This window comes from Procambarus clarkii, chromosome 68 (genome assembly GCF_040958095.1).
Source record: "Procambarus clarkii isolate CNS0578487 chromosome 68, FALCON_Pclarkii_2.0, whole genome shotgun sequence".
NCBI classification, from domain to species: Eukaryota; Metazoa; Arthropoda; class Malacostraca; order Decapoda; family Cambaridae; genus Procambarus; species Procambarus clarkii.
In genome coordinates, this window is record NC_091217.1 from 12,724,845 (window position 1) to 12,751,242 (window position 26,398).

Below are 26,398 nucleotides of genomic sequence, written 5' to 3' on the forward strand. Positions count from 1 at the left end.
TAACTTTGTCTTGTGTTTAACTAGGTATGGACTCCAGGCTGGAGCTGCATACTCCAGGATTGGTCTTACATAAGTGGTATACAGGGTTCTGAAAGATTCCTTACACAAGTTTCTGAAGGCAGTTCTTATGTTGGCCAGTCTAGCATATGCCGCTGATGATATTCTTTTGATGTGGGCCTCTGGGGACAGGTTCGGTGTGATATCAACCCCCAGATCCTTCTCTCTATTTGATTCTTGCAGGATTTCCCCTCCCAGATGATACCTTGTGTTCAGCCTCCTGCTCCCTTCGCCTAATTTCATCACCTTACACTTTCCCGAGTTGAACTTCAGTAGCCATTTTCTAGACCATTCCTCCAGTTTATCCAGGTGGTTTATCCATTATAGTGGTTGAGTAACTGTGACAGACAGGATCTTCCCGCTCTAAATCCATGTTGTCCTGGGTTGTGCAACTCATTATTTTCCATAAAACTAGAAAATTGATTCCTTATCACTCTTTCAAACACTTTTATTATGTGTGATGTTAGTGCAACTGGTCTATAATTTTTTGCCAAGGCTTTACTACCCCCCTTGTGCAGAGGAGCTATACCTGCAGATTTAAGTGCAGCTGGTATCTCCCCTGTATCCAGGCTCTTTCTCCATATTACGCTGAGTGCTCGCACTATTGGTACTTTACATTTCTTTATGAATATTGAATTCCATGAGTCAGGCCCAGGAGCTGAGTGCATGGGCTTATTGTCAATTTCTCTTTCAAAGTCTTCCGAGTTCGTGTTAATATCCGTTATATTATCTGCAGCTTGAATGTCATTCATAAAGAAGCTGTCTGGGTCATCAACTTTCATGTTGTTTATTGGTGTGGTAAACATAGCCTCATAATGGCTTCATAGAATTTCACTAATCTCTTTGTTGTCCTCTGTGTACGTACCTTCATTTGTAATTAATGGTCAAATACTGGTGGAGGTTTTTGATTTTGATTTTGTGTATGTGAAAAAATATTTTGTATTTTTCTTTATCTTTTGTATAGCTTTCTGTTCCAATTCCATTTCCTCAGACTCATATGATCGCTTCAACGTTTGTTCTATTTCTTCAATCTCCCTGCTTAGGTTTATTTTTCTTTCTTCTGATAGTTGTGCCTGCCGAAGCATTTCCGTTATTTCTTTCCTTCTCCTGTACAGTCGTCTGCGTTCTCTTTCTAGAGTGGTCCTCTTTCTGACCCTCCTCACAGGCACGTACTTCAAGCAGACCTTGTAAGCTTCAGCTGTCACTTGAGCTATTCCTTGTGTGGGAGTTTTGTCGCTTAAGACCGTCTCCCATTGAATGGTTTCAAGGTCTACATTTATTTTTTACCAGTCGATCCTCTTATTGTTGAAATTGAATTGATTGAATACTCCTTCTCGCTTGTTGGGTCTCTTAGACCTGCTACCGTTATTTATGCTAGTTCGCACTTCAATGAGCTTATGGTCTGAGTATGTAGTATCTGAGATTGTAATGTCTCTGATTAGTTCATCATTGTTTGTGAATAAGAAGTCTAGTGTGTTTTCGTTCCTAGTTGATTCTGTAATCTGTTGATTGAGCGAGAATTTGTGACAGAATCTCAAAAGTTCTGTGACCTGTGGTTGGTTATTTCCCTGGTCATTCCCTGCAATGATATTTGTGTTTGCCATTCTCCATCTTAGACTTTTTCTCATCCAATTTTTTTCCACTTCCCTTGACACATTCGTGTTATCTCACCTATTTTTCAAAAGCACTACACCTTTATGTGCCTTGAGACACCACTCACTATCATCAACCTGTTCTACAATACTTAGGAATTTTGAAATATCTTGGAGCTCCTCTGATGTAGGTGTCGACACAAGGGATGTCACCTTCTCCCCTATGTGTGTGTGATGATGGTATTGTACATGAATTTAAATATATTATGACAAAAGTAAATTAAAAACTAAATGAAAACTTTTATTTTTCACCAATACAGTATTTTCATTACACCTATAAGAGTCCAATAAAAAGAATACATGACATACCTTTCCAGCTGATATCTTACTCCATATGCCAGAGTTCTGCCATTCATCCCTACATGACCTCATTATTGGGTAGGAAGGAAAGAACACCAATAATCCATCAGGAATAATTCTTGAGAAATTGAGGATGGTTTGACCCAACGAGCTTATGTACCGTGGATCACTCCTAGAAGAAACTTATTATTATACACAGAACCTGAACAGTTGACCTTCCTCCCATTAAACTGCCATTACAACTGTAGTATAAGCAATGACACTATTACCTTACACCAACACTACAGCATCACTGATAAACTATTACATAACCTTGAATACAGTATTTTTAAAATTACTGAATGCAGTGTGTTTCTACATCTGTATATTTTTCCTTATATATATACTGTACTTTCTTCTACTGTCTTTACTTTTAATATACTGGAATTTTCAATAAGGTATTGAAACAATGTTGCAACAAAATCTTGAGATTTTAGTATGAGGAAGCTGGTTATCAAAGAACATCATTATCAAATTGAAAATGAGAAAATTAATGCACGAGGCATATAAATGTACAAAGAAATAAGTACAAGAAATAAGTAAGCACAGGTACATAATATATGGGATGACAGAAGCAAGAGCTGTCACAGTACATGCTTACAGAAGAGATTTTGTAATTAACCCTTTAACTGCACAACGCGCCTGCAGGCCCATATTGTTTAATATTTATTGTTTAATATATTGTTTAATAAACCTGAAAATGAAATTTCTGATATTTAAAACTTGTGTATTGCGAATTAAGATCGAAAACTTCATCCTAAAATTCTGAGTGTCTTAACAGAAAACGAGAAGAATTAAATCGGGGGAGGGAGTTGGATAAATGTAACAGCCCCATAAGTGCAATTATGCACTGATTATGACAGTAAGAAAGTGTACTTATTACACTTGGTATTAAATCATACTGTCAACTCGGAGGATGGGTTGGATGAGGACACCTGGCCACCACACACAACAACACAATAGAGGTCGCCACAAAGGCAAAACACCACCACCTAATTCGAGGCCAGAGAAGATGTCCACCCTGGATCACATTAGCTAACGAACTGATGTGCTAGGTAGCCGGCGCGGGGGAAGGAGAGGGCTGTGCAGGACGAGCGGCGCGGCAGTGGAGTGTGATGTTTGCTTGTTTTCTTGTTTCCTTGAGATTAGAAGAAATTTCTGCCTCTCTGTTCTGTTTTTCTTTGTACTTTTCTTACAATGTGGGGTTTATTTTGTTATGCCTACCTTTCTGGGTGCCTAACCCAGGTCAATGGCAGATAAAAAAAAAACACAAGGGGGTTTTCCAGGGCCATTGTTCCCTGAAACCTCTCTGAGGGGGGGGGGGCAGGTTCTGGCTCATGGTCTCTAGTAGGCTGAACTCTATAGACTGATGCCCTGGTCTAATATATCACACATTAGCCTAATAGCTCCAGGAAGGTGTATGGGCTCCCCGCAGGAAAAAATGGTGGCAAGAGGAAATGAGTGCCATGATACAAAATAATACTCTACATTGTACAATCAATACACATCACAACATACCTGTTCTGAAATGAAGAATTTAAATTGAAACCATCTGGTCCCTTGCCTACAATACCAACCCAAACTTGGTGTCGCTTAATAATATGAGGATTCTCCAACTGAATAGGAAATGGTACCTGGAAAATTTAAAATTAATAATTAATCATATGAATTAATCATTTATTAATTCTACCTATAACTAAGAAACACACTTTAATAAAAGTAATTTGGAAATAGGACATGAAAAGCTATACTGTAGAAACCTGCTAATCTGGACTCCGTCAATCTGGAAAACACCCTAATCCGGCAAAAATTGTGGCCGGATAAAGTTATCTCCCTGTCTGGCCAAAATGCCCATGGAAGCCGGACTAGCGGATATTTGGCTGGCTCAGTGGCGTAACACTCATTCTACACCATCACCAAGAAAGGAGGGAGTCATGAAGGGAGGGAATCAACCTCACTGCTGCTCGCTTCCTCTGTCCCACCCACCTTCACTGTCTCCCTCCATCCCCAAGAGATCCTTCTGTAGGTGGCAGTAGATTGCCAGACAGAGATAGCCTAGAGAATTTCCATCTAATACAATAAAGCATTCATGAAACAATTATTTTTATAACTTTTTATTATCCTGATAACATTACTAAACAAAATCTGTAACCAAAAATATATATGATGTACAGTGGGGGCCTCGATTTACGATGGTAATCTGTTCCCAGAGACGTAACGTAAGTCAAAATATCCTAAGTCGAAGCGATTTTTCCCATAAGAAATAAAGGGAATTGAATTAATCTGTTCCCCACCCTCCAAAATATTAACTTACAAATACATTTTATACTGAATACAATTATTTTTCTCTAACTACAATACAGTACATATGTTTCTTACCTTTATGGAGGACTCTTGATGGCAAATGGAAGATGGTGATGGGGGGGGGGGGAGGAGAGGTGTTACTGTTTGGGAGGGGAGTTCCATTCCATTATAACATCAGGCAGTAATGACTTTTCTGGGATACATTCTCTGGCATGTTTTGCCTGCATACTACTAGGACCTGCTTGTGGCTCACTGCTTGCTTGTCTTACTAAGACCCTGTCTAAAGACACTTGTTTTTCCCTACATTTTAACACTTGTCTGTAGTAAGACATCACATTGTCATTTAAAGATCAATGCAATGGCCTGCTACAGCTTTCTCTGGGTAAGTTTTTTCAACAAAACTTTGCATTTCTTCCCATACTTCACACATTTTCTTAATGAGGAAAGGACATCATCTACTGCCTCTACTCACAACAATTTTCTTAGGTTGAACCTTACCACTAATTTTCTTGGGACCCATGGCGTGATATATAATAAACAATCAATCAATCTTCTCGAGTCTTCGAGTCTGGTATTGTTGACTCGAGGTTATTACCATCTGTATGGTGATCAGGTGGCTTCGTTAATGGTGTCCCGCCTGCGTGCTTTGTTTCGGCGGCAGTATGAAGTTTCCTGGCGGTCCTTCCGTTTCTTTTCGTCTCTTCGTAGGTATATTTCGCTTTCTGTTAAGGTGGTCTTGTCCTTTCTCTCGTGGCTGTTTTAGGATCGTCATCTTATGCCGAATACTGTCGCTTTGTATCGTGCGGCGCTGGCGGAGCCGCTGCAGCTTGCTTTCGGCACCGATGTTACTTCTGCACCATTTTGCAAGCTGTATAATGTGTTTCACCTCTGGCCTGCTCATGCGCCGCCTGAGCTGTCCTGGTCATTGGATGCTCTAACTGGGTGCTCTCTTATCTCTCTTCCCCTCGATTTATAGTGGCCCCTTCGGTTCAGGATTGTTTCCCTAAGGCTCTTTTCCTGTTGGCATTGGTCTTTGGGGGTCGGGTCAGGGAGCTTCATGCTTTCCTCCAACGCAGGGGTTTCTGCCCTTTTGGTCGAGGTGATAGGTTTGTTCGTTTGCAACCGTTCATTTGTTTCTCCTTTTCTGGCGAAGAATAAGACTGCTGCTTTCCGAAGGGGTTCTTGGGTAATTGATGCTTGGTTGTTAGGCCAGGGGTGCATCGTGTGTTGTATTTGGTTGCAGCTCTTTGCCGTTACCTGCGCGCCACAGCCTCCATGTCCGGTGACGCCCTTTGGGTTGACCCGGTTTCCCTTCTTTCCTGTTCCAGGGTTTGGGGTTTCTCAGGTCGTCCACAGGGTTATTCGGTGCAGCAAGCCTGCAATCTGTTCCCTTGCTTAACTTTCGTAAGTTTGCTGAGCTTGCTGCTGTCTTCAGTAACATGTCTTGGGCTGACATTCGGGGGCAGGGTTTTTGGTGGTCGAAGTGTCCTGACTGCGCGCTATCTGGTCAATGTTCCTGGGCCTTGTCAGGCCTGTGTTGCTTTGGAACAGCGGTTGCAGCCAGTTGTCTTGACTTCGTGTTGAGGTGAAAGTGCCACCCACCTCCCGGGTAAGTCCCTTTTTGGTTAAGTTTTATCATCTTTGGGCAAGTAGCTCCCTGAAGCCGAAGGGGCTCCCTCCCAGAAAACCTGTGTTGAATGTAATGGAATGCCATTTTCTGGGCGAGACCTGGCGGTTCTCAGCATCCTTCCCTCCCCCGGTCGGTGGTTTTTCGCGTGTTTTGACATCCAACCTTAGAAGTGAGGTGTGGGTAGCCAACCTGAAGGGTCTGGGGCTCCCCATTCCCCTTTCCCCCCTGGGGGAGAGGTGGGGGAGCTGTGCAGATAGCGGCGTGACATGTGGTGATGTTATGCTCCTTTGCCTGTTTTCATTTGGGGAGTTCTGTCCACTCGATTGACTATCACTAGTAGTTTCAACCAAAATAGGAGTTTGTTTTGGGATGCTTACCTTTCTGGGTACCTGACTCGGTTGATGGCAGACATAGAATGCTCCATAACCACACTGTGCATTTCTATAGGCCATTGCTCCTCGTGCCTCTCTGAGGGGGCCAAGTTCAGGCTCATGGTCCCCGGTAGGCCTAGAACTCCATTCACATTGCTAATGCCAAAGTCTAATATATCCATATTAGCCTGGATAGTTCCAGGGAGCCTCCGGGTCTCATCTAGAAAATGGCTTTTCATTACATTCAACGCTGGTTTTTTTCCCAACAGACATGAATGTACTGTGTCAGGCCATATGTCACTGTTTACCATGAACTCGTGTGGCTATCTTCAATTTTGGAGGACATTACTGTTAACCCTCAAACCGCTAGGGGCCCAAATGGAATTAACACCCACAGGCGCAACAACAAAAAAATCCAAAAAATACTTTCGTCTTATACAAGTGTTAATTTTTGTTCCCTGATCACAGAAAAAGTAACAAAAAAATCGTAGGTGGCATATTTTAGCCGCAATAGGGTAGGGAACTCTGGCAAAAAAAGGGGCGTTGGCAGAGCCTTCGCCAGACGAGGTCTACTCCGCCCGAGCTGTCAGACGGCAGTTGCCACAAATATATTATTACCTAATTATTTCAACGTCTCCGATTGATTTTTTCTTAGTTTTTTGCAGTAATATTATTCCATACAGTGAATTGTGGTATATTTATACAATAAAATGTGTGAACAATTGCTGTACTCAAAATTATGGTGTGCATATTAGTGATTCAATTATTATGTTCATAGAACAATAAACAAATAGTTTTGCTGTTACACTATATACACAGGTTATATATAAGTATTTGCAAGTTTTGTTCACCATAACGAACAACTAAGTTGGTATTGTGAGTCAAAAAGCAACGAGGAGTGACCGCCACACACCAGCCAGCCACTCCCTCCCTCAACAACACCTCACTCGCCCTCATTCTCCTATCACAATACTGTTTTTGCATTTATTCACTATACACAGACGTTATATATACATATTTACATGTTTTGCTCACCATAACTGTACATCTAAGCTTGTATGGTGAGTAAAGGCACGAAGACGTAGCTATTCACACAGTCAGCTGGTGACGGCCGCCCTCAAGGCCAGACGCACTAATATTTCTCCTCCAACAATATTGTTTGTGGTGTTATTACACTATATATACACATTATATATAAGTATCTACCTGTTTTATTCACCATATCTGAACAAATAAGCTGGTATGGTGCCCAAAGACCAGTGGCCACCAGTAAACAACATGACAAGTTGTGCAGACGACGCATCTCCCTCACCAAAATGGAGGCTCCCAACCTACTCCTCTTGCTGTTATCTCACACTATACACACGTTATATATAAATATCTACATTTGTGTTCACCATAGCGAACCACTAAGCTGGTATGGTGAGTGCAGTCAATAAAAGGTGGCCACACAGTCAGAAGACGACGCCACCACCCTTCCTCCATGGAGACATTACTCCTCCCTCCATCGAGCACAGCGCTAAATATCACCACAATCCTGCTATTATCAGAATCCTGGTCAGTTTTATCACAGTCAGGGGTCTTCTATAATACTATCATCGCTAAATAATAGCAGTATCATGTATATTATGGCATTTGTAGGCGATGCTGTGGTCAAAAGCTTAACAGCGGTGCTGTGAGCTCATACAGCATGCGCAGCCTTGGTGGCTTGCTCAATACTGACGCTCTAACACCCAAGAATGTTGGCCTGGATTTTTTTTCTAGGTGGCATCTGGCAACTATTGGTCGTGGCTGTACTATAGCTGCCCCTATCCCAGGCGAGGCATTTAAATTATAGCGCTAGACATTGTTACGAACCCGGATCCAGCGTCCGAGCACGGAGCAGTGACGACCGCGCCATCTGTGGGTCAGCTCCCGAAACCCCCTCCATACGGACGACGACACCTGGTGAGGACGACGTGTACTGGCCTCGAGGGCCAGTTTCCAGTCCTGTTCAGCGCTCAACACAGCCGCTCCTGACCTCTGGTGAGGTGGTGCTCAGACTACAGCGCCATCTATGGAGTGGATATGTCGGGCGTTTGTGTCTGAGCCTGTAAGTGAGGTGTTTTAGTGTCCCTGTTATTGATGACGTGTCTGCTTACAGAGTCTACCTGGGACTGCTGTGATGGAAGTTGAGTCAGTCTACCCAAGGCAGCCGTCCCCATACCTTGTGCTTTGCTGTAGCAGCTGTGAGTCGCCTCCCGGAAGAACACTGTGGTGTTACCCTGCCAGTGGAGTGGCAGTAGAAGGATTACCCGGGACCGACTGTTGGAGACGATTATCCACTGGGGTATTGAGGACAGGAGAGTGATTTGTGGTATCACACGAGGCTCCTGTCTAGGGCGTTACCCTAATGTCGCCCGTGGAGTGGCCTGACCAGCGTTGCTGATCCGGAACCTGCCAGCAGACCTGCTGGACGTGTGGTTGACGGCCTCCACGGCGGTGCCCCCAGTGGACCTGTGTTTTGGCTGACCTGTGGCCAGGGTAGGCTCAGCTTCTCAGAGGATTCGTTGTGAGGCCACGAAAGCACCGAAGACTTAGCACCGAGAGCTTGATTCCAGCGTCTTCAGGAGAAGACGTTTGTGTACAGTGTTAATACCCCTCCCCCCGTGTAATCTTTTTATATATTATTTATTGGTGGTGGTCAATATATTATATTAAGTTTTTGTCTTTATTTCCCTTCCCCTTTAAGTTACTTGCGTCACGGATCACATCCCTTGAAAGCCACTACTGGCTTGGGGTCGGATACAACTTCCTCTAACAACATCAGAGTAAGAACCCCGTTGCGTCCCGAGAGGGCCGTAACATAATTGGCATCCCCAGCGGGATCCATCCCCTTGTTAAGTATGTTTGACAGGGGTGGTGAAGTGGCGTAATCCCTGTATATAATTCCCCCTGTGTGACGATTGTGACGTTATACGTCCTGTGCGGTGCTCAAGAGTGACTAAGTGCAATATTGTGCAGTGCGGTGCTCGCTGTGACTAAGCGATTAAGTGCAATATTGACTAGTGCGGTGCTCAGTGATTCAGTGCAATATTGTAGAGCGAAGTGTTCGTTGTGATTTAGTGCAATATTGTGTAGTGCGGTGCCCGAAGTAATTACGTGCAATATTGGCAAGTGAGGCGCCAGGTGCGATAAAGTGCAATATTGACGTAGAACAGTGCTCGGTGCGTTAAGTGCTAACGTGTAAGCGGTGTGTTAAGTGCTAAGTGTTCCATCTGTGACAATGGCAGAAAAAGCTACCATCGATGATCTGGACGATGTTCAGGCTTTTCTGAACAGAGAGGACTGTCTTGCCAGATTAAAATATCTGAACAAACAGGAACTCGTACTAGTGAGCGCCTACCTGGAGATCAAGATTCGTGCCAGTGATTCCCGTGTGGAGATCTTGTCCAAGGTTCACCGGCACTTGACGGCAGAAGAGAAACAGGAAGGCGAGGCTCCTAGTACAAAAGAAGGTGAGGACATAGCTTCCACGGAAAAGGAAGATAAGGGCAGTGACGTTGACAGTGATGCAGGTGAGCTTAATATCAGCTTCCTAACAGTCAAAATGCGTGCCCTAGAGATAAATCGTGAAATAGAATGGAAGAAATTAGAAATGGAACGAGAGAGACAAGATAAAGAATTAGAGATGAGACGTTTAGAATTAGAAGAAAGGAAAGCAGAAAGAGAAAGAGAAGAGAAACGAGAAAGAGAAAGAGAAGAACGAGAAAGAGAAGAACGAGAAAGAGAAGAGAAACGAGAGAGAGAAGAACGAGAAAGAGAAAGAGAAGAACGAGAGAGAGAAGAACGAGAAAGAGAAAGAGAAGAACGAGAGAGAGAAGAGAAACAGCGAGAGAAAGAAGAAAAAGAAAGACAGAGACAACATGAACTAGAAGTATTACGATTAGGCGGTGGTCGGAGGCCAACAACGGACACCAGCGGTTTCGATCCGGTACGGAACATCAAAATGGTCCCCAAATTCAATGAGAGGGAAGTTTCGAAGTTCTTTGCAGCCTTCGAGAAAGTCGCTGCCTCTTTGGAGTGGCCAAGGGAGAATTGGGCCATCATGATACAGTCAGTCTTGACTGGGAAGGCTCAAATCGCTTACTCCACGTTATCCCTTGACGACTCCGGCGATTATGACAAGGTGAAGAAGGTTGTGCTCATGGCATACCAATTGGTACCTGAGGCATATAGACAGAAGTTCCGAAACCTGAAAAAGACCTCAGAGCACACGTTCACCGAATTCGCCACAATCAAGGAGCGACTTTTCCAGGAATGGTGTGCCTCTCAGAAGGTGGAGACCAAAGAAGACCTCGAGCAGCTTATACTGCTAGAAGACTTCAAGGATTGTTTGTCTGGAGACCTGAAGACGTACTTAGAGGAACAGCAGGTAGAGACCTTGAGTGCGGCAGCCACCATGGCTGAGGAATACATCCTGACGCATAGGCCTTCTGCTAAGTACGTCCCAAGGCATTACCAACGCCGTTTTGACAGACCTCATGACGAAGAAGAAGAGACTCCCGTCCCACGAAGCGCTAAGAAGACGCCCCCAAGTAGCCCTCGAAGAACAAGTCCTAGCAGTCCGAAACACCGTAGTCCGAGGAGGAATATGGTGTGCTGGACTTGTGGGCAGAAAGGGCATGTAGCTGCTATGTGCCGAGGCAGAAGAGGTGGTGGCGCACGTAGGGAGGTGATGATGATGAGCTGTGTAATACCACCAGCAGGAAGCCAGTCGACGACGACGCAGGAAGAACCCAGATTGTTTTCCCCTCACACTTCAGGCGGGTATGTATCGAGTAATCATACTGGTAGATCAGTTGTAGTGCTCAGAGATAGTGGAGCAGCCCAGTCCCTGATCGTGAAGAGCTCGTTACCCGAGGGAGTAAGTGTGGACGGGAGACAACAGGTTGTCCTGGTTGGGTTTCCTAGGACGCAGTACATCGCCCCCTTAGTGACGGTACATCTCGACTCGCCTTACTTCAGCGGCACATGTGCGTTGGCAGTAGTCGATACCCTCCCTGTGGCTGGGATTGACGTGGTACTAGCCAACGACTTGGTGACAGATTGGAGCATCAATCTTCCCAAGGTCGCGGACGAGTCAGCCAGAACAGCAAGGTCTGAGGTAACAGGCAGTGGTAAATTCCAGGTACAGTCAAACCCGGATTCAGATATAATGTTTAATTTGTCCTCTCACCCGCAGATCTACAATATTCTAGCAGTCTCTCCTGATTCTCTCAACAAGGAACATGAGGTTACGATGGCAGAAGTACCTGAGCAAGAAGAGAGGCCTCGTGTGCAGGCACCCACGGATACCAACGAGTCTGGAGCAAAGGCGGATGTGTACTTGCGGTATGGCAAGGTACAGCGTTCATTGAACCGGCCAGAGATTCCCCAGACGTCAGAGGTATGTGAGGTGTGTTCGAAAGGTCTAGTGCCCTCTTTGGTCCAAACCAGGCTAGTGGATATAGCCGGTTATGGACATGACAGGCTCGGGAAGCTTATCCCTCAATTGGCCCCATGTTTCCTAGCAGTATTTTGTTTGATTCTCGTGTGTGTTCTCAGTAAGGATCAGTGGACGACCCGAAGGATGATGGCTCCCTTGAACGTCGTGAAGAGATCCCAGGGATTAGAGACGTGCACTATGAGTGTTGCAGTCGAAGAAGGGACCTGGAAGGTGATGGTTGATACAGGAGGTACAAGAAATGATAATATGAGTGACTGTTTCCGGCAGGTTGACAACCCCCGCGTGATAGCTGAGCCTCAATGCAGCGTCATGCGGAACGTTGGTCGACCTGACGGTGGCAGAGCGAATGCCATCTGCGAAGTACGAACAGCCCCGTTGGGACTAGGTGTGGACCTAGTAGAGTATGCTGTAAGTACTGTTTTACCTGCTGTCGCTGTCACTCTGAATTATCAGACCCCTGTATTCCAGGTGCCCGACTCCCTGAAGGACCGCCGGATCGGTACCAGAAATGCCGTCTGTGTCCAGCCATCATCGGTGCCACGACATAGGGAAGTGTCGAGTCGCCCCAGATCGTGTCCACACCGATCCTTACTTGAGAGATGTGAGATGATGCCCCTGCTTGACATCGCAGTGGAGATGTGGAAAATTACGTCAGGCAGGTCATCGCTTGCCAATTTCAAGTTTCCTTTGTGCGAGAGTTCCCCAGTGGTACGGTTCTGTGGACAAGACAGCCTCGCCATTCCAGTTCATAGAGTAAGTGAGTCCATCTGGAGTTGTGTCGCCGTACTAATTTGGTTTGTGTTTCTTTTTATAGAACCCCAAACCAAATTCTTTTTGGTGGGGAGGTGTTACGAACCCGGATCCAGCGTCCGAGCACAGAGCAGTGACGACCGCGCCATCTGTGGGTCAGCTCCCGAAACCCCCTCCAAACGGACGACGACACCTGGTGAGGACGACGTGTACTGGCCTCGAGGGCCAGTTTCCAGTCCTGTTCAGCGCTCAACACAGCCGCTCCTGACCTCTGGTGAGGTGGTGCTCAGACTACAGCGCCATCTATGAAGTGGATATGTCGGGCGTTTGTGTCTGAGCCTGTAAGTGAGGTGTTTTAGTGTCCCTGTTATTGATGACGTGTCTGCTTACAGAGTCGACCTGGGACTGCTGTGATGGAAGTTGAGTCAGTCTACCCAAGGCAGCCGTCCCCATACCTTGTGCTTTGCTGTAGCAGCTGTGAGTCGCCTCCCGGAAGAACACTGTGGTGTTACCCTGCCAGTGGAGTGGCAGTAGAAGGATTACCCGGGACCGACTGTTGGAGACGATTATCCACTGGGGTATTGAGGACAGGAGAGTGATTTGTGGTATCACACGAGGCTCCTGTCTAGGGCGTTACCCTAATATCGCCCGTGGAGTGGCCTGACCAGCGTTGCTGATCCGGAACCTGCCAGCAGACCTGCTGGACGTGTGGTTGACGGCCTCCACGGCGGTGCCCCCAGTGGACCTGTGTTTTGGCTGACCTGTGGCCAGGGTAGGCTCAGCTTCTCAGAGGATTCGTTGTGAGGCCACGAAAGCACCGAAGACTTAGCACCGAGAGCTTGATTCCAGCGTCTTCAGGAGAAGACGTTTGTGTACAGTGTTAATACCCCTCCCCCCGTGTAATCTTTTTATATATTATTTATTGGTGGTGGTCAATATATTATATTAAGTTTTTGTCTTTATTTCCCTTCCCCTTTAAGTTACTTGCATCACGGATCACATCCCTTGAAAGCCACTACTGGCTTGGGGTCGGATACAACTTCCTCTAACAACATCAGAGTAAGAACCCCGTTGCGTCCCGAGAGGGCCGTAACAGACATGAAAGCATATACTGTATAAATGATGTGCGCAGTTTCAGTTTTGTCACTGATATCATATATATATATATGATATGCGCGGTTTAAGGGTTAATTGTGATCTTCAATTTACAAAATGCCTAAAGTTACCCAAAGGAAGTGCATGATGGCTGCACAAAAGCTGCAGTTAATTAAAAAACTTCACAAAAGATCGATGAATGGTTAGAAAATGATTACGATCCTGGTAAGCCGGTGGCTGAGTGGACAGAACACTGGACGTGTGATCCTGTGGTCCCGGGTTTGATCCCAGGCGCTGGCGAGAAACAAAGGGCAGAGTTTCTTTCACCCTGATGCCCCTGTTACCTAGCAGTAAATAGGTACCTGGAGTTAGTCAGCTGTCACGGACTGCTTCCTGGGGGTGGAGGCATGGTAGAGGACCGGGCCGTGTGGATGCTAAGCCCTGAAATCATCTCAAGATAATCCTAGCCCTAGATAGTTGCACCCCATCCCGAACATACATGTCATTCCTTGTATAAAGTGTTCCCAGTTATCAATGAATGATATTGCATTTGATTTGCAATATTTGTCCAGTCAGTAATTGACACCAAGTGCCCTTGACAACCATTCATTTCCATCTCCCTTTCTTGGAAGATTGCCACATATGATCGGAATTCCTCCCTTGCTCCTAACTAATTCTATGGCTGTCTTAAATCTCTGTATCGGTGCCTCACTCAAAACTCGTCCTACATGATTTCCACCAACACTGATACAAATAATGGGTTTGTTCCAATTTCCAGCCATAATATCATTCATGTTGTTTACAATATCCTCAATTCCTGCTCCCAGATAGCAAACCCTTAACCTGTTCCCCCTATCTCTGGCACAAAAAAGTTCTATCCAAATACCTCACCTGGGAATCTCCCACAACCAAAACTCGCTTAGCTACTTCCTTTACCCGTGTTCCCCACGTTGCCACGACTTTCAAGTGAACTGCACAGCACTTGTCTTCCAGCACGGCAAATGAGTTGGAGAAATGAATATACTGTACATAAACAGACAAATAACAGCACATGCTAAAGAGAGGAAATATTTAATTGTAATAAAATTAAAAGAGTACTACAAGAAGGATAGAAAATTTAAACACAAAATGAGTAAGTACTAACCTGAAGCTCAGCTGTAAATGAGTCAAGTGGACTTAAAGTGCCACTTGTCAGTATTATACTCTTGACTCCAAGCTCTGCAAAATCTTTCATTCTGAAATGAATAACAAACTAATGTAAGTTTTCAAGCATTATAAAAACCTAGTCTCACCCTGAGATAAATCAACCACTGAATTCATAAACAACCAGCAATGAATGTAATGAAACATCAATTTCTGGGTGAGCCCTAGAGACCAAATTAAAGCTATCTAACACTGATCAGTGCCATACTATCAGCTGCCATTAGTCCCAGAGTTCTATTTGCCTGCCAGGGACCATGAGCCAGAACCTGGCCCCCCCTCGAAGAAGCACAGAGAGTAATGGTGTATGAACACTTTACATTTAAAGTTAATCATAATTGCCACAAATCAGGGAAGGCACCCAGAAAGATAGGTGAACCAAAAAGACTACTGCATGGTTAAAAATGAGACCGCAGCCCCAAAATTGCCAAAAGAACTCCCGCAACAATGAAAACAAACCCCAAAATTTTGTGAAACTAGCAAGCACTAGTTTGCTCCCCACCTCCCCTACCCTTCATTTGGGGAAAAGAGGGAGCAACAGCTACCTGGCATTGTCATACCTGACCAGTAATGGCCAGTGTGTTAACTAAAGGAGCTTCTTGGGGGGAGGGTATGCCCAGAGAAGGCATTACAGGTATTATGAATATCTGGAAAATGAAAATTAGGAAATAGCTAAAATCCATCGAGTCCCTAGAGCAAAGAAAATGAAGTTGTAAAACTGAAGTATATTGTAAGGTGGGTTTGTTATTACTAAAACCTATGGCTATCAAAAGCAGAAAATATTTCTAGAGGATAATTTAGAACAATGATAATATTAACAGCACTGTATACCAAAATGAGGCACTACATCACGACACCAAACTCTTTAAGCTGAAATGTATTCAGGAAGGACTCAAAGGAAAAAAATATCATTCCACCTTAATAACTTATCATGGGGAGGTTCCTCTTTAACCACTGTGATGCATCGAGTTTATTGTGACATTCCCCGTGTGCATGAAATCAGGTGTTCGCAAACATTTTTTTTTATCTTTGTATAATGATAAATTCCCTTCCCTGAACATATACATGTAAAAAAAAAAAAAACCAGCGTTGAATGTAATGAAACGCCATTTTCTGGGTGAGTCCCGGAGGCTCCCCGGAGCTATCCCAGGCTGATATGCTAATGTCAGACTTTGGCATCAGTCATGTGTATGGAGTTCTTAGGCCTACCGGGGAACACGGCCAGAACCGGGCCCCCTCAGAGAGGCAAGGGGAGCAATGGCCTATAGAAGCCCCCGTGTAGTTGGAAGCATTCTATGTCTGCCATCGACCGGAACAGGCACCCAGAAAGGTAAGCGCCCCAAAATAAACCCCTATTCTGGTTAAAATTGCTACCTAAAACCGAACTAGTGGATAGAACTCCCCAACCGAAAACAAGAAAACTAGTGTGACGTCACACACTGCCGCGCCGCTGTCTGTGCAGCTCCCCCTCCCCGGGAGGGGGAAGGGGGAGCCCCAGACCCCCCGCGCCGGCTACCCACACCTCAGTTCTTGAGGCTGGATGTCAAAAACGCGAAAAACCGCCGACCGGAGGGAGGGAGGGATGCCGGGGAGCCTCCGGGACTCACCCAGAAAATGGCGTTTCATTACATTCAACGCTGGTTTTCTGGGGGGAGCCCCGTCGGCTCCCCGGAGCTAACTACCCACAGACAGAAAAAGAGGGACTTACCCGGGAGGCGGTCGTCGCTCACCCCTCAACGCGAAGCCGAGACAACTGGCTGCAACCGCCGACCCAAAGCAACACAGGCCCGACGAGGCCCAGGGACATTCACAAGGTAACGAGCAGCCAGGACCCTGTTCGACCACCAAAATCCCCGCGCCCGAATATCAGACCAAGACATATTCCCAAAGACGGCAGCAAGAGCCGCGAACTTACGAACGTCATGGGCACGGGGATAGACCGCAGGCTGGCTGGACCTAATAACCCTGCGGACGACCTGAGAGACCCGAACCCGCGAACAGGGAAGAAGGGAAACCGGATCAACCCACAGCGCGTCCCCGGACACAGAAGCTGTGGCGCGCAAATAACGGCGAAGCGCCGCAACCGGACACAAAACATGATGCACCCCCGGCCTGACCAACCAAGCATCAACCACCCATGGACCCCTCCGGAACGCAGCAGTCTCATTCTTCGCCAGAAAAGAAGGAGACGGCTGCAAAGGAACAAAACTATCACCACGACCAAAAGAGCAGAAACCCCTGCGCCGGAGGAGAGCATGAAGCTCCCCTACCCGACCCCCAGAGGCCAAAGCCAACAAGAAAAGTGCCTTGGAAAAACAATCCTGGACCGAAGGGGCCACAACGAAACGAGGAGATGAAAGGAAAGCAAGCACTCTGTCCAAAGACCAGGACGGCTCAGGCGACGCATGAGCAGGCCGGAGGTGAAACAATGCACGAGACAGCTTGCGAAACGGCGCAGACGTAACATCGATACCGAAAGCAAGCTGAAGCGGCTCCGCCAGCGCCGCACGATACGAAGCGACAGTGTTAGGCATAAGATGACGGTCCTGAAACAACCACGAGAGGAAGGACAAGACCACCCGAACAGACAAGGAGCTAACACGACGAAGACGCAAAAAGAAACGGAAGGACCGCCAGGAAACTTCATACTGCCGCCGAGAAGAAGCCCTCAGGTGGGACACCAACAAGGAGGCCACCTGATCACCATAGAGATGATGATAGACTCGAGTCAAAAAAACCATACGCGAAGACTCGAGGAGAAGATCGAACCAGCTACGTGACGTACCGGCCCGATCTGCTGAAAGAGGCGGAGCCGCGGGAAAACCCTCGGGTTCGGACACCGAGCAACCAGCGCCTGAAACCAAGGCTGCGCCAGCCACCAAGGGGCCAGAAGGACAACTCTCCCCCGGTAAGTCTCTAAGCGAGTCAGGACCTGGAGCAACAGCCGAACCGGGGGAAAGAGGTACAGGAACCCCCACCTCGACCAGTCTAGCCGAAAGGCATCGACCCCGACGGCCTCGCAATCGGGGAAGGGCGCCGCATAAACGGGAAGACGCCGCGACCACGCCGACGCGAAGAGGTCCACTTCGGGGCGCCCGAACGCCTGGCAAAGCCAACGGAAGGACTCGTCGTCGACCGTCCACTCCGTGGAGAGGGGAACGAAGCGAGACAGGGCGTCGGCCAAGACATTGGACACGCCCCGTACGTGAACCGCCAGGAGAGCCAAACCCTGAGAACTCAGCAGACGAGTCACCCGAAGCGACCAACCCCAAAGAGACAAGGACCGCATCGAACCCCCGCGGTTCAGGCAATGAACCACCGGAGAGCAGTCCGAATGGAGCCGAATCGTCGATCCGCGGGCCACCCGAATCCTCCCCAGAGCAAACCACACCGCCGCGAACTCCCGCACCGTACTGTGAGCTCGACGGAAGGACGGATCCCAACGCCCCTGGCCGGCCTGGTGAGCACTGGTCACAAAACCCCAGCCGAGAGACGACGCATCCGTGTACACATCGAGCGAGGGCTCTGGTAGGCGCCAAGGCACTGAACCCCGAAAAACCCGAAGAGGAAGCCGGTGACGCAGCAACCGACGCAAGTCCCCCGGGGGTCGAACTCTGCGATCGCGAGAGAGGCGGAAGGGGGAACCCCGAAGGAACCAGAACAGCCGTCGAAGCCAAACCCGACCCGGCGGGTAGACCACCATCGCGAAGTTCAGGCTCCCGCACAGCCCCTCGAGCAACCGCCGGGTGACCCGAGGGCCCTCCAGAAACAGACGAAGGCGAGACCGCAGCCGCAGGAGAGACTCCGGAGGGAGAGACAAAGAGGCGGTTCGAGAGTCCCACACGAGACCCAGCCAAGTCCGAACCTGAGAGGGAACCAGATGGGACTTCCTCCAGTTCACCAAGAACCCGAACCCGGCGAGCTGGGAAAGAACCAAATCCCTGGCTAGCAAGCAAGCTGACTGGCTGGGAGCCCAAACCAGCCAGTCGTCGAGGTAGGCCAACACCCGAACACCTAGGAGACGCAAACGAGCCACCACAACCCGTGTAAGGCGTGTGAACACGCGAGGTGCCAGGTTCAACCCGAACGGGAGACAACGAAAGCGGTAACTCAGACGCCCCACTACAAAACCGAGCCAGTCCCTGAACCGCGGATGAATCGGGACATGCCAATAAGCGTCCCGGAGGTCCAGGGACATCATCCAAGCTCCCGGCTTCAAGAGGAGCCGAACCTGAGACAGCGTAGTCATCCGAAAGGAGGGGCAATGAACCCAGGGGTTCAGACGGGACAAGTCCAGAATGAACCGCAGGTCCGCGCAGTCCCGTTTCGGAACCGGAAACAGACGGGAAACCCATCTGAGGGACGACGTCGTTTCGACGACGCCCAAGCGTACCCACTCCAAGACGACTCAACAGAGCGCAGGGGAAGAAGCCTGCCCTGCCAGCCCCGACCCCCCAAAGGGGGGAGGGGCCACCCAACGCCACCGCAGGCCGCGAGACACGACCCGAAAGGCCCACGAATCGTGGGACCAGGCGCGGGCGAACAGCGCAAGCCGCCCCCCATCGCCCCGTCAAGGGGGCAAACCGCGAAAGGGCCGGCGACCCTTACGAGACCCAGAACCCCGCACAGCGCGAACACCGCGCCGACCAGACGAGGGAGGGTCCGCAGGAGGAGCCAACCCCAAACCTGACACCAGAGGCCTACCACGACGAGAGGAACCCCGAGCCCTGGCACGACCTTTCCGGGAAGACCCACCCCGGGACCCCCGGAAAACCAACAAGTCCGACATCGGACGACAAGCCGCCGACGCAGGCTGAATAAACTGCGCCACGGCCGACTCCCCAAACAGGAGAGGACAAAAAGGTGAAGAACGCCTAAGAGCCAGAGCCCAAGCAGATTCCACGGAGGAACCCAGCTCCGCCTGCCGACACGCGAGACGGGAAGCATAGAACAGGGAAACCGCATCCCGCAAAATCGGCGTGAACAGCTTCAACAAGGCAGCCGACGAACGCGCAGCCGAGGACAAGGTGCCGGACCCCGGGACGGACCCAAGCGTCCCCACATCCTCCATGAGCCAATCCGAAGACAGCTCCAGGAGGGAAAAGAACCGCAAGGCCGAACACAAAAGGCCCCGGGCGCGCAAGTCCTCCGCCACGAGCGCTGCCGAAAGGGAGGGAACCTGCACATGGAGCTGAATAACGCCCACATCGCGGGGAAGGGCAGGGGCAAACAAGCACTCATTCAGGTACGCAAGTTCACCCCCCAGGAAAACCTGAAGCACCGTGGAAGCTTCCCGCCACTCCAGCGTGCGGGAACGACAGAAGGAATGCCAGGAATCCAGACCAAACAAGGGGCAGTCTGCTAGCCAGGACGACTCCGGAACCTCGTAACGGAGCCAGAAAGGGAACGAAGTCCCAAACCTGAACGTGGACGGATCCATTTCCGAGGCATAATCCGGGTCACGCAGGAGGTAAGCTGCAAAGGCCGCTCGCACCACACCAGGTTGGATGCGATAAGCCGAAAACCTCCGGAAGGACGGAACCGACGTACCCGGGGGAACACGGAACCGAACCCGGGGAGGGGCCGACACCAAATCCAACTCGTACGCAGAGGGGGGAAAAGAAAACCCCACTCCTTGTAACAATAAGCCCCGCTCAGTGGGAAGAAAAACCCAGGCGGGGTCCAGCGGGGCCCAAGGCCCCCAAGTCAGCCCCTCCCCAGCCTCGAGGTCCGTCACCACAGGACCCGAGGCCGAGTCCTCTCCCCAAGCCCCGACCCCACAAGACAAGGACGGAGCAGCCGGAAAAGCTGGAGGAAGGGGGGCCCACTGGTCAGACCCTGAAGCTTCGGCCGGGAGACAAGACTCGAATGCCTCTGCCGCCCCCCCGGAAGGGGCAACCCCCGAAGCTGCCCGAGTCTCGAGATCAAGTAACCCCTGCTCCGACCCCGAAACCCTCAGATGCTTCGGGGCCGGAAGCAGGGGCGGGGGACCAGAACGAACAGAAGGGGAAGGACGAGGAGGTGCGGACTGAACCAGGATCGAAGCGACCCCCACCCCCAAGTCCGGGTCTCGAAAAGCAAAGCGGGGCAGCCCCGGGGCATCCGGGGAAGCAACCAACCGAGCGCGTTGCAACAGACGAAACCTAGACTGCAACGCACGTGCCGCCTGTACTCGAATAGAATCATCAGAGGATTGGGTAAATTGAGTCACAAGCAAGCAGCAACACTCACAGGACTCAGGGTCGAAAGTATCACCGACCCAACAGGCAGCGTGGCAGAGGCAAAAACAATGAGGGTCACCCTGAGACAAGGGGACCGAGCAACCCTCAAACTCGCACACAGCGAGTGGGGACTCCGGGGTCACATCCATCGGACCCACGCGCCCCCTAGGGGATTCCCAGGGTCCTGAGCGTTTACTTTAAGAGGACTCGCGCTCAGGTAGTCTCAGGCAGGGTGCTGCAAACCGGCGCCCAAAACTACCAAGCAAACTTCTAAAGCTGAACCCCAGGGACGTGTACACTCACGGGGACCTAGCAGGGGGCGCCACCGAGGAGAACAGTGGAAGGGCAAAAACAAACTGAATAAAAGGACAGAACCCCCCACCAGGCAAAAACAAAAAGAAAAACAAAACCCCGCAAGAGGACAGCGAACCCCAAGGAACAGAGCCGGCCGCGATGTCGGGAAATACAAGCTGAGCAGCACCCTGCGCCCCTACCAGTGCAAACTGCCTCTTACCTGCCGGTAACAAGGGAGAACAGAACACCCAAGAGCCCAACAGGCGGCCGAAAAACCGAAAGGTAAAACGGACCAGCAGAGGCAGACCCCGAGGAGCCTGTGGAAGGTGGCCCCAAGCCCCAAGGGCAGTACTTACAGGGCACCTAGGGAAGGCAGCCCTAGGCGCATGCAGCCCGAGTACTGAAGATAACTCCTGGCTCTCGCACACACAAAACTAACACCACACGCAAAGCACAGTGCAGTAGCGACACCGGAGCCAGAGCACACGACCATCGCCTATAGCATCAGCCTCAAGAACTGAGGTGTGGGTAGCCGGCGCGGGGGGTCTGGGGCTCCCCCTTCCCCCTCCCGGGGAGGGGGGAGCTGCGCAGACAGCGGCGCGGCAGTGTGTGACGTCACACTAGTTTTCTTGTTTTCGGTTGGGGAGTTCTATCCACTAGTTCGGTTTTAGGTAGCAATTTTAACCAGAATAGGGGTTTGTTTTGGGGCGCTTACCTTTCTGGGTGCCTGTTCCGGTCGATGGCAGACATAGAATGCTTCCAACTACACGGGGGCTTCTATAGGCCATTGCTCCCCTTGCCTCTCTGAGGGGGCCCGGTTCTGGCCGTGGTCCCCGGTAGGCCTAAGAACTCCATACACATGACTGATGCCAAAGTCTGACATTAGCATATCAACCTGGGATAGCTCCGGGGAGCCGACGGGGCTCCCCCCAGAAAATCCACTTACTTTGGCTGTAGGGACATGGACAAGGGGGCATCATGGGCTGCAGGTTGCCTGTGCGTGAAGCTCCTAGACACGGTCAGGCCATTCAAGCACTGAGTTGCCATATATATATATTTTTTCAATTATTTGTTCTATGTATTTCCAATGCGGCTTTATTAGTTTTTTTATCGTATATGATGCATATTTGTGTCCTTTACAATATGTATACAGTATAACGTTAATAATGTTCCATGGAACTGTGATACATGTGTCGATAATGTGTCGACAATAAATGTTTATTGTCACAATATTATTAGCTAAAAATTCACTAAAATTACAATATGTACATTTTCACATACTATTTACACAGTAACACACTGTATTATACACTCAGTACTTCAGAAATGAGTAATAATCAATGAAGCAGTCCATGGTACACAGCCGACTTCGCTCTCGTTGCACCAGGGTACAGATAGAGTTTTGCATCTGTTTCTTCGTTCTGTGTGCTTGCAAATAACGCACTCACGTACACCCTTGGTTTTAGTACCTGTAGGTGGTATGTAGCCAATCTTGTAAAGCATAAGGTAGTCTTGAAAAGAATATAGGAAAAGATCCATTTGTAAGGTAGTCTTGAAAAGATTGCTTTGTAAGGTCTCTCATTGGAAGAGTTTCAGTCATTCTCGAAGAATGTCAGTCACTCAGGAAGAGATTCAGCCATTCTGGAAGAGGTTCAGCTATTCTTGAAAATATTTATGGAAAATACCACCATGGAAGTTCATCACTGTTCATAACACTGTTCATCTATGATACTTGTATCAGATGCATCACCACCGACCCCAGAAAATGATTCATCTATGTATCATCTACACAAATTGGAGATCGCATAAGTGGGCAAGGGTGACACTCAAGAGCTACAACTGGATACATTCGCTGTATCATATCTTGAGGTTATCTTGAGATGATTTCGGGGCTTTAGTGTCCCCGCGGCCTGGTCCTCGACCAGGCCTCCACCCCCAGGAAGCAGCCTGTGACAGCTGACTAACACCCAGGTACCTATTTTACTGCTAGGTAACAGGGGCATAGGGTGAAAGAAACTCTGCCCATTGTTTCTCGCCGGCGCCCATCCTCATAGGTGCTGTATCACTTGCATCCGACCTTTGTATTAGGTCCTTATTGCGCTTAGCTTCACCAATATCATGACCCTCATGTTCCTCAAACAATAAGGTCTGAATTTCACTGACAGAGAGCGATCTTTCAACACTGCATCGGACAGGTGTTTGAGAACAAGAGGCATGTGCATCACCCATGGTTGCTCACTCAGTACTAACCCAACCAGCAGCCCTAGGACATTCTAGGATTTTTTTCCAAAATGGCCGATTCTCACTAGAGGTCCCAAGAGTCCATTTCGTACACAACCTACTGTGCACGCGTTTTGAATGGGTACAAAATATTCAAAAAGTGTTTTCTCGGATGGTGTAGTTTCCCACCGACCGAGTTTTCTTGGTTGGCGCAGCACAGTAGTTCAGTGGTTAAAGAATACAATGGCAGTCAATAAGAAACAGAAAGTAACATGGAATGGCAATATTATTGAGCTACATACACTACTTGGCAGCATGCTGAAAACCCAAACAAAGGATGATTTAACTGACCCAAACCCAGGGTTGAAGCACCAGTAGGATATAAGTCGTCCAACCTTGGAATTGATGGGATTAGCTTTTGGGGCGGCACCCCAAACATCCTGACGACCACCAGGCTTCTTTTTTACCTCCTCTGTGTTGATATGAACCTTAAAATACAACAAATTAAAGCTGCAGCAATTAAAATACTGTGTCTTGTTAAGCAGGTTTAATAGTAACATTTTCAATGTAAATAGTCATCTCTAGTACATACATCACTAGTTGTCTATATTTTTTGTATTTAAAACTGAACAGAAATATCCACTATTTTTTACTATAAAGAATGATTCCTATAGAGAAACATCACAAATATTCAAGGTGAATTAGCTTTCTGAAACTAGCTTCATTTTAAAAGTAACAAGGTACTATAAGTAAAAATATTTATTCTGTAAACATATATAATTTTTTTTTGTCTATATACAGTAATCCTTTATCATGTTCTCAATACAATTTGTAATCATAACCATCTATTTACCTAAATATCTGTTCATCCTCTTATTAATATAATTATCTCCACATTAACTCTGTTCTTAAGAAACTGGCATTGGGCAGATATACAAGATCTCCTAGAACAATGGTAGAAATCTATGTACCATGGCCTTTTAGATGTGTGAATGATCAATACAGTACACATTTATCAGCTCAATACTTTCTCTGTATAGGTTTGAGTAGAATTAATTAATTGAAGGTTTCGTTAGGTTCTCTTAGCTTTGGCTAGGCTTTTGCGCTCCATCAATACATTATGTAACATTTGTATTAATTATAATGTACATTTAAATTCACAAAAGAAAATATTTTCAAACTTAACCCTTGAACTGCACATGGTGCCTTAACCCTTGTGTTGCTAAGGGCTATTTGGCCATCGTCACCCACAGGCGCATAACAAAAAAAAAATTTCTTCTAAACCTGTTAATTTGTGTTCTCTGATCATGGGAAAAATAATAAAAAAATTGTAAGTGGCATATTTTTCCCGCTATAGGGCGGGGAAGTCTGGCAAAAAACAGGCGTCCCAGACGTGCTCCGCCCCAGCTGTCATGCAGGAGTGGCCACAAAGAGATAATTACCTAATTATTTCAATGTCTCTTGATTGATTTTTCTGTTTTTTTACTGTAATATTATTCAATAATGTGTAGTGTGATATATTTATATAATAAAATGTGTGAATCATCGCTGTACTCAAAATTATGGTGTGTATACTGTTGATTCAATTATTATGTTCATCAAACAGTGAACAAATACTTTGTCGGTTATTACACTATATACACAAGTTATATATAAGTATCTGCATGTTTTGTTCACCATAATGAACCACTAAGTTGGTATTATGAGTCAAAAAGCAACAAGGAGTGACCACAACACACCAGCCAGCCACTCACTTCCTCAACACCTCACTCGCCCACATTCTCCTCCCACCAGGGAGCCGGTCGGCCGAGCGGACAGCTCACTGGACTTGTGTTCCTGTGGTCCCGGGTTCAATCCCGGGCGCCGGCGAGAAACAATGGGCAGAGTTTCTTTCACTCTATGCCTCTGCTACCTAGCAGTAAAATAGGTACCTGGGTGTTAGTCAGCTGACAAGGGCTGCTTCCTGGGGGTGGAGGCCTGGTCGAGGACCAGGCCGCGGGGACACTAAAAAAAAAAGCCCCGAAATCATCTCAAGATAACCTCAAGATAACCATACTGTTTTTGCTTTTATTCACTATATACAGACATTATATATAAGTATCTGCATGTTTTGTTCACCATAGAGAACAACTAAGCTGCTATAGTGAGTCTAGAGTAAAAGGTGGTCACACAGAGTCAGCAGACAATGCTACCTCCCTCCCCACCAAGATTACTCCTCCCACTATAGCCCTAATTATCACAACAATCCTGCTATTGTCAGAATCCTGGTCATTTTGATCACAGTCAGGGGTCTTCTGTAATACTATCATCGCTAAATAATAGCATGAACATATATATTATGGCTTTTTGGGCGATGCTGTGGGTCACAAGCTGAACAGCAGTGCTGTGAGCTCATGCTGCGTGCGCCAGCCTTGGTGGCTCGCTCATACCTGGGAATGTGGCCCACAATTTTTTTTTTAAATGGCGTCTGTTTATGCCAAGAGCCCTGATGAAGGCGAGGTGAACCCTGTGTATCCGCGGGCCGTTTAAATCTTGTGTAGTACTCCATCGCGTCATATTTATTGCAAGTTATTCAACCCTGCATATGACGTGTTGCGCAGTTTAAGGGTTAAGGCACTCGATCAGGGGTGTACATAGTGCCATGAGGCACTCGAAGGTATATCATAGGATTCAAAACTGGCGCCTGGTCACATGGGTGTAAGATGGAGACCTGAGGCCTCCAGTGAGCATCCGCCATCTTTAAAGAATTCCCAGTATGCCATACGGCCGTGGGCAAC

General features: G+C 47.9%; 1 protein-coding gene across 3 annotated transcripts in view; it reads right to left on the reverse strand.

The window, feature by feature from the left end:
- The window catches only part of LOC123774818 (regulator of telomere elongation helicase 1 homolog), a 94,414-nt gene that overhangs the window by 33,495 nt on the left and 34,521 nt on the right, over nucleotides 1–26,398 (reverse strand). For all 3 annotated transcript variants that reach the window (XM_045769472.2, XM_045769473.2, XM_045769474.2), the window contains exons 11-14: nucleotides 23,973–24,109; nucleotides 14,831–14,921; nucleotides 3,567–3,682; nucleotides 2,019–2,181 (exon numbers count right to left, since the gene is read on the reverse strand). In XM_045769472.2, coding sequence (XP_045625428.2) covers nucleotides 2,019–2,181; nucleotides 3,567–3,682; nucleotides 14,831–14,921; nucleotides 23,973–24,109 — 507 coding nt within the window. The remainder of the gene's footprint in view (nucleotides 1–2,018; nucleotides 2,182–3,566; nucleotides 3,683–14,830; nucleotides 14,922–23,972; nucleotides 24,110–26,398) is intronic.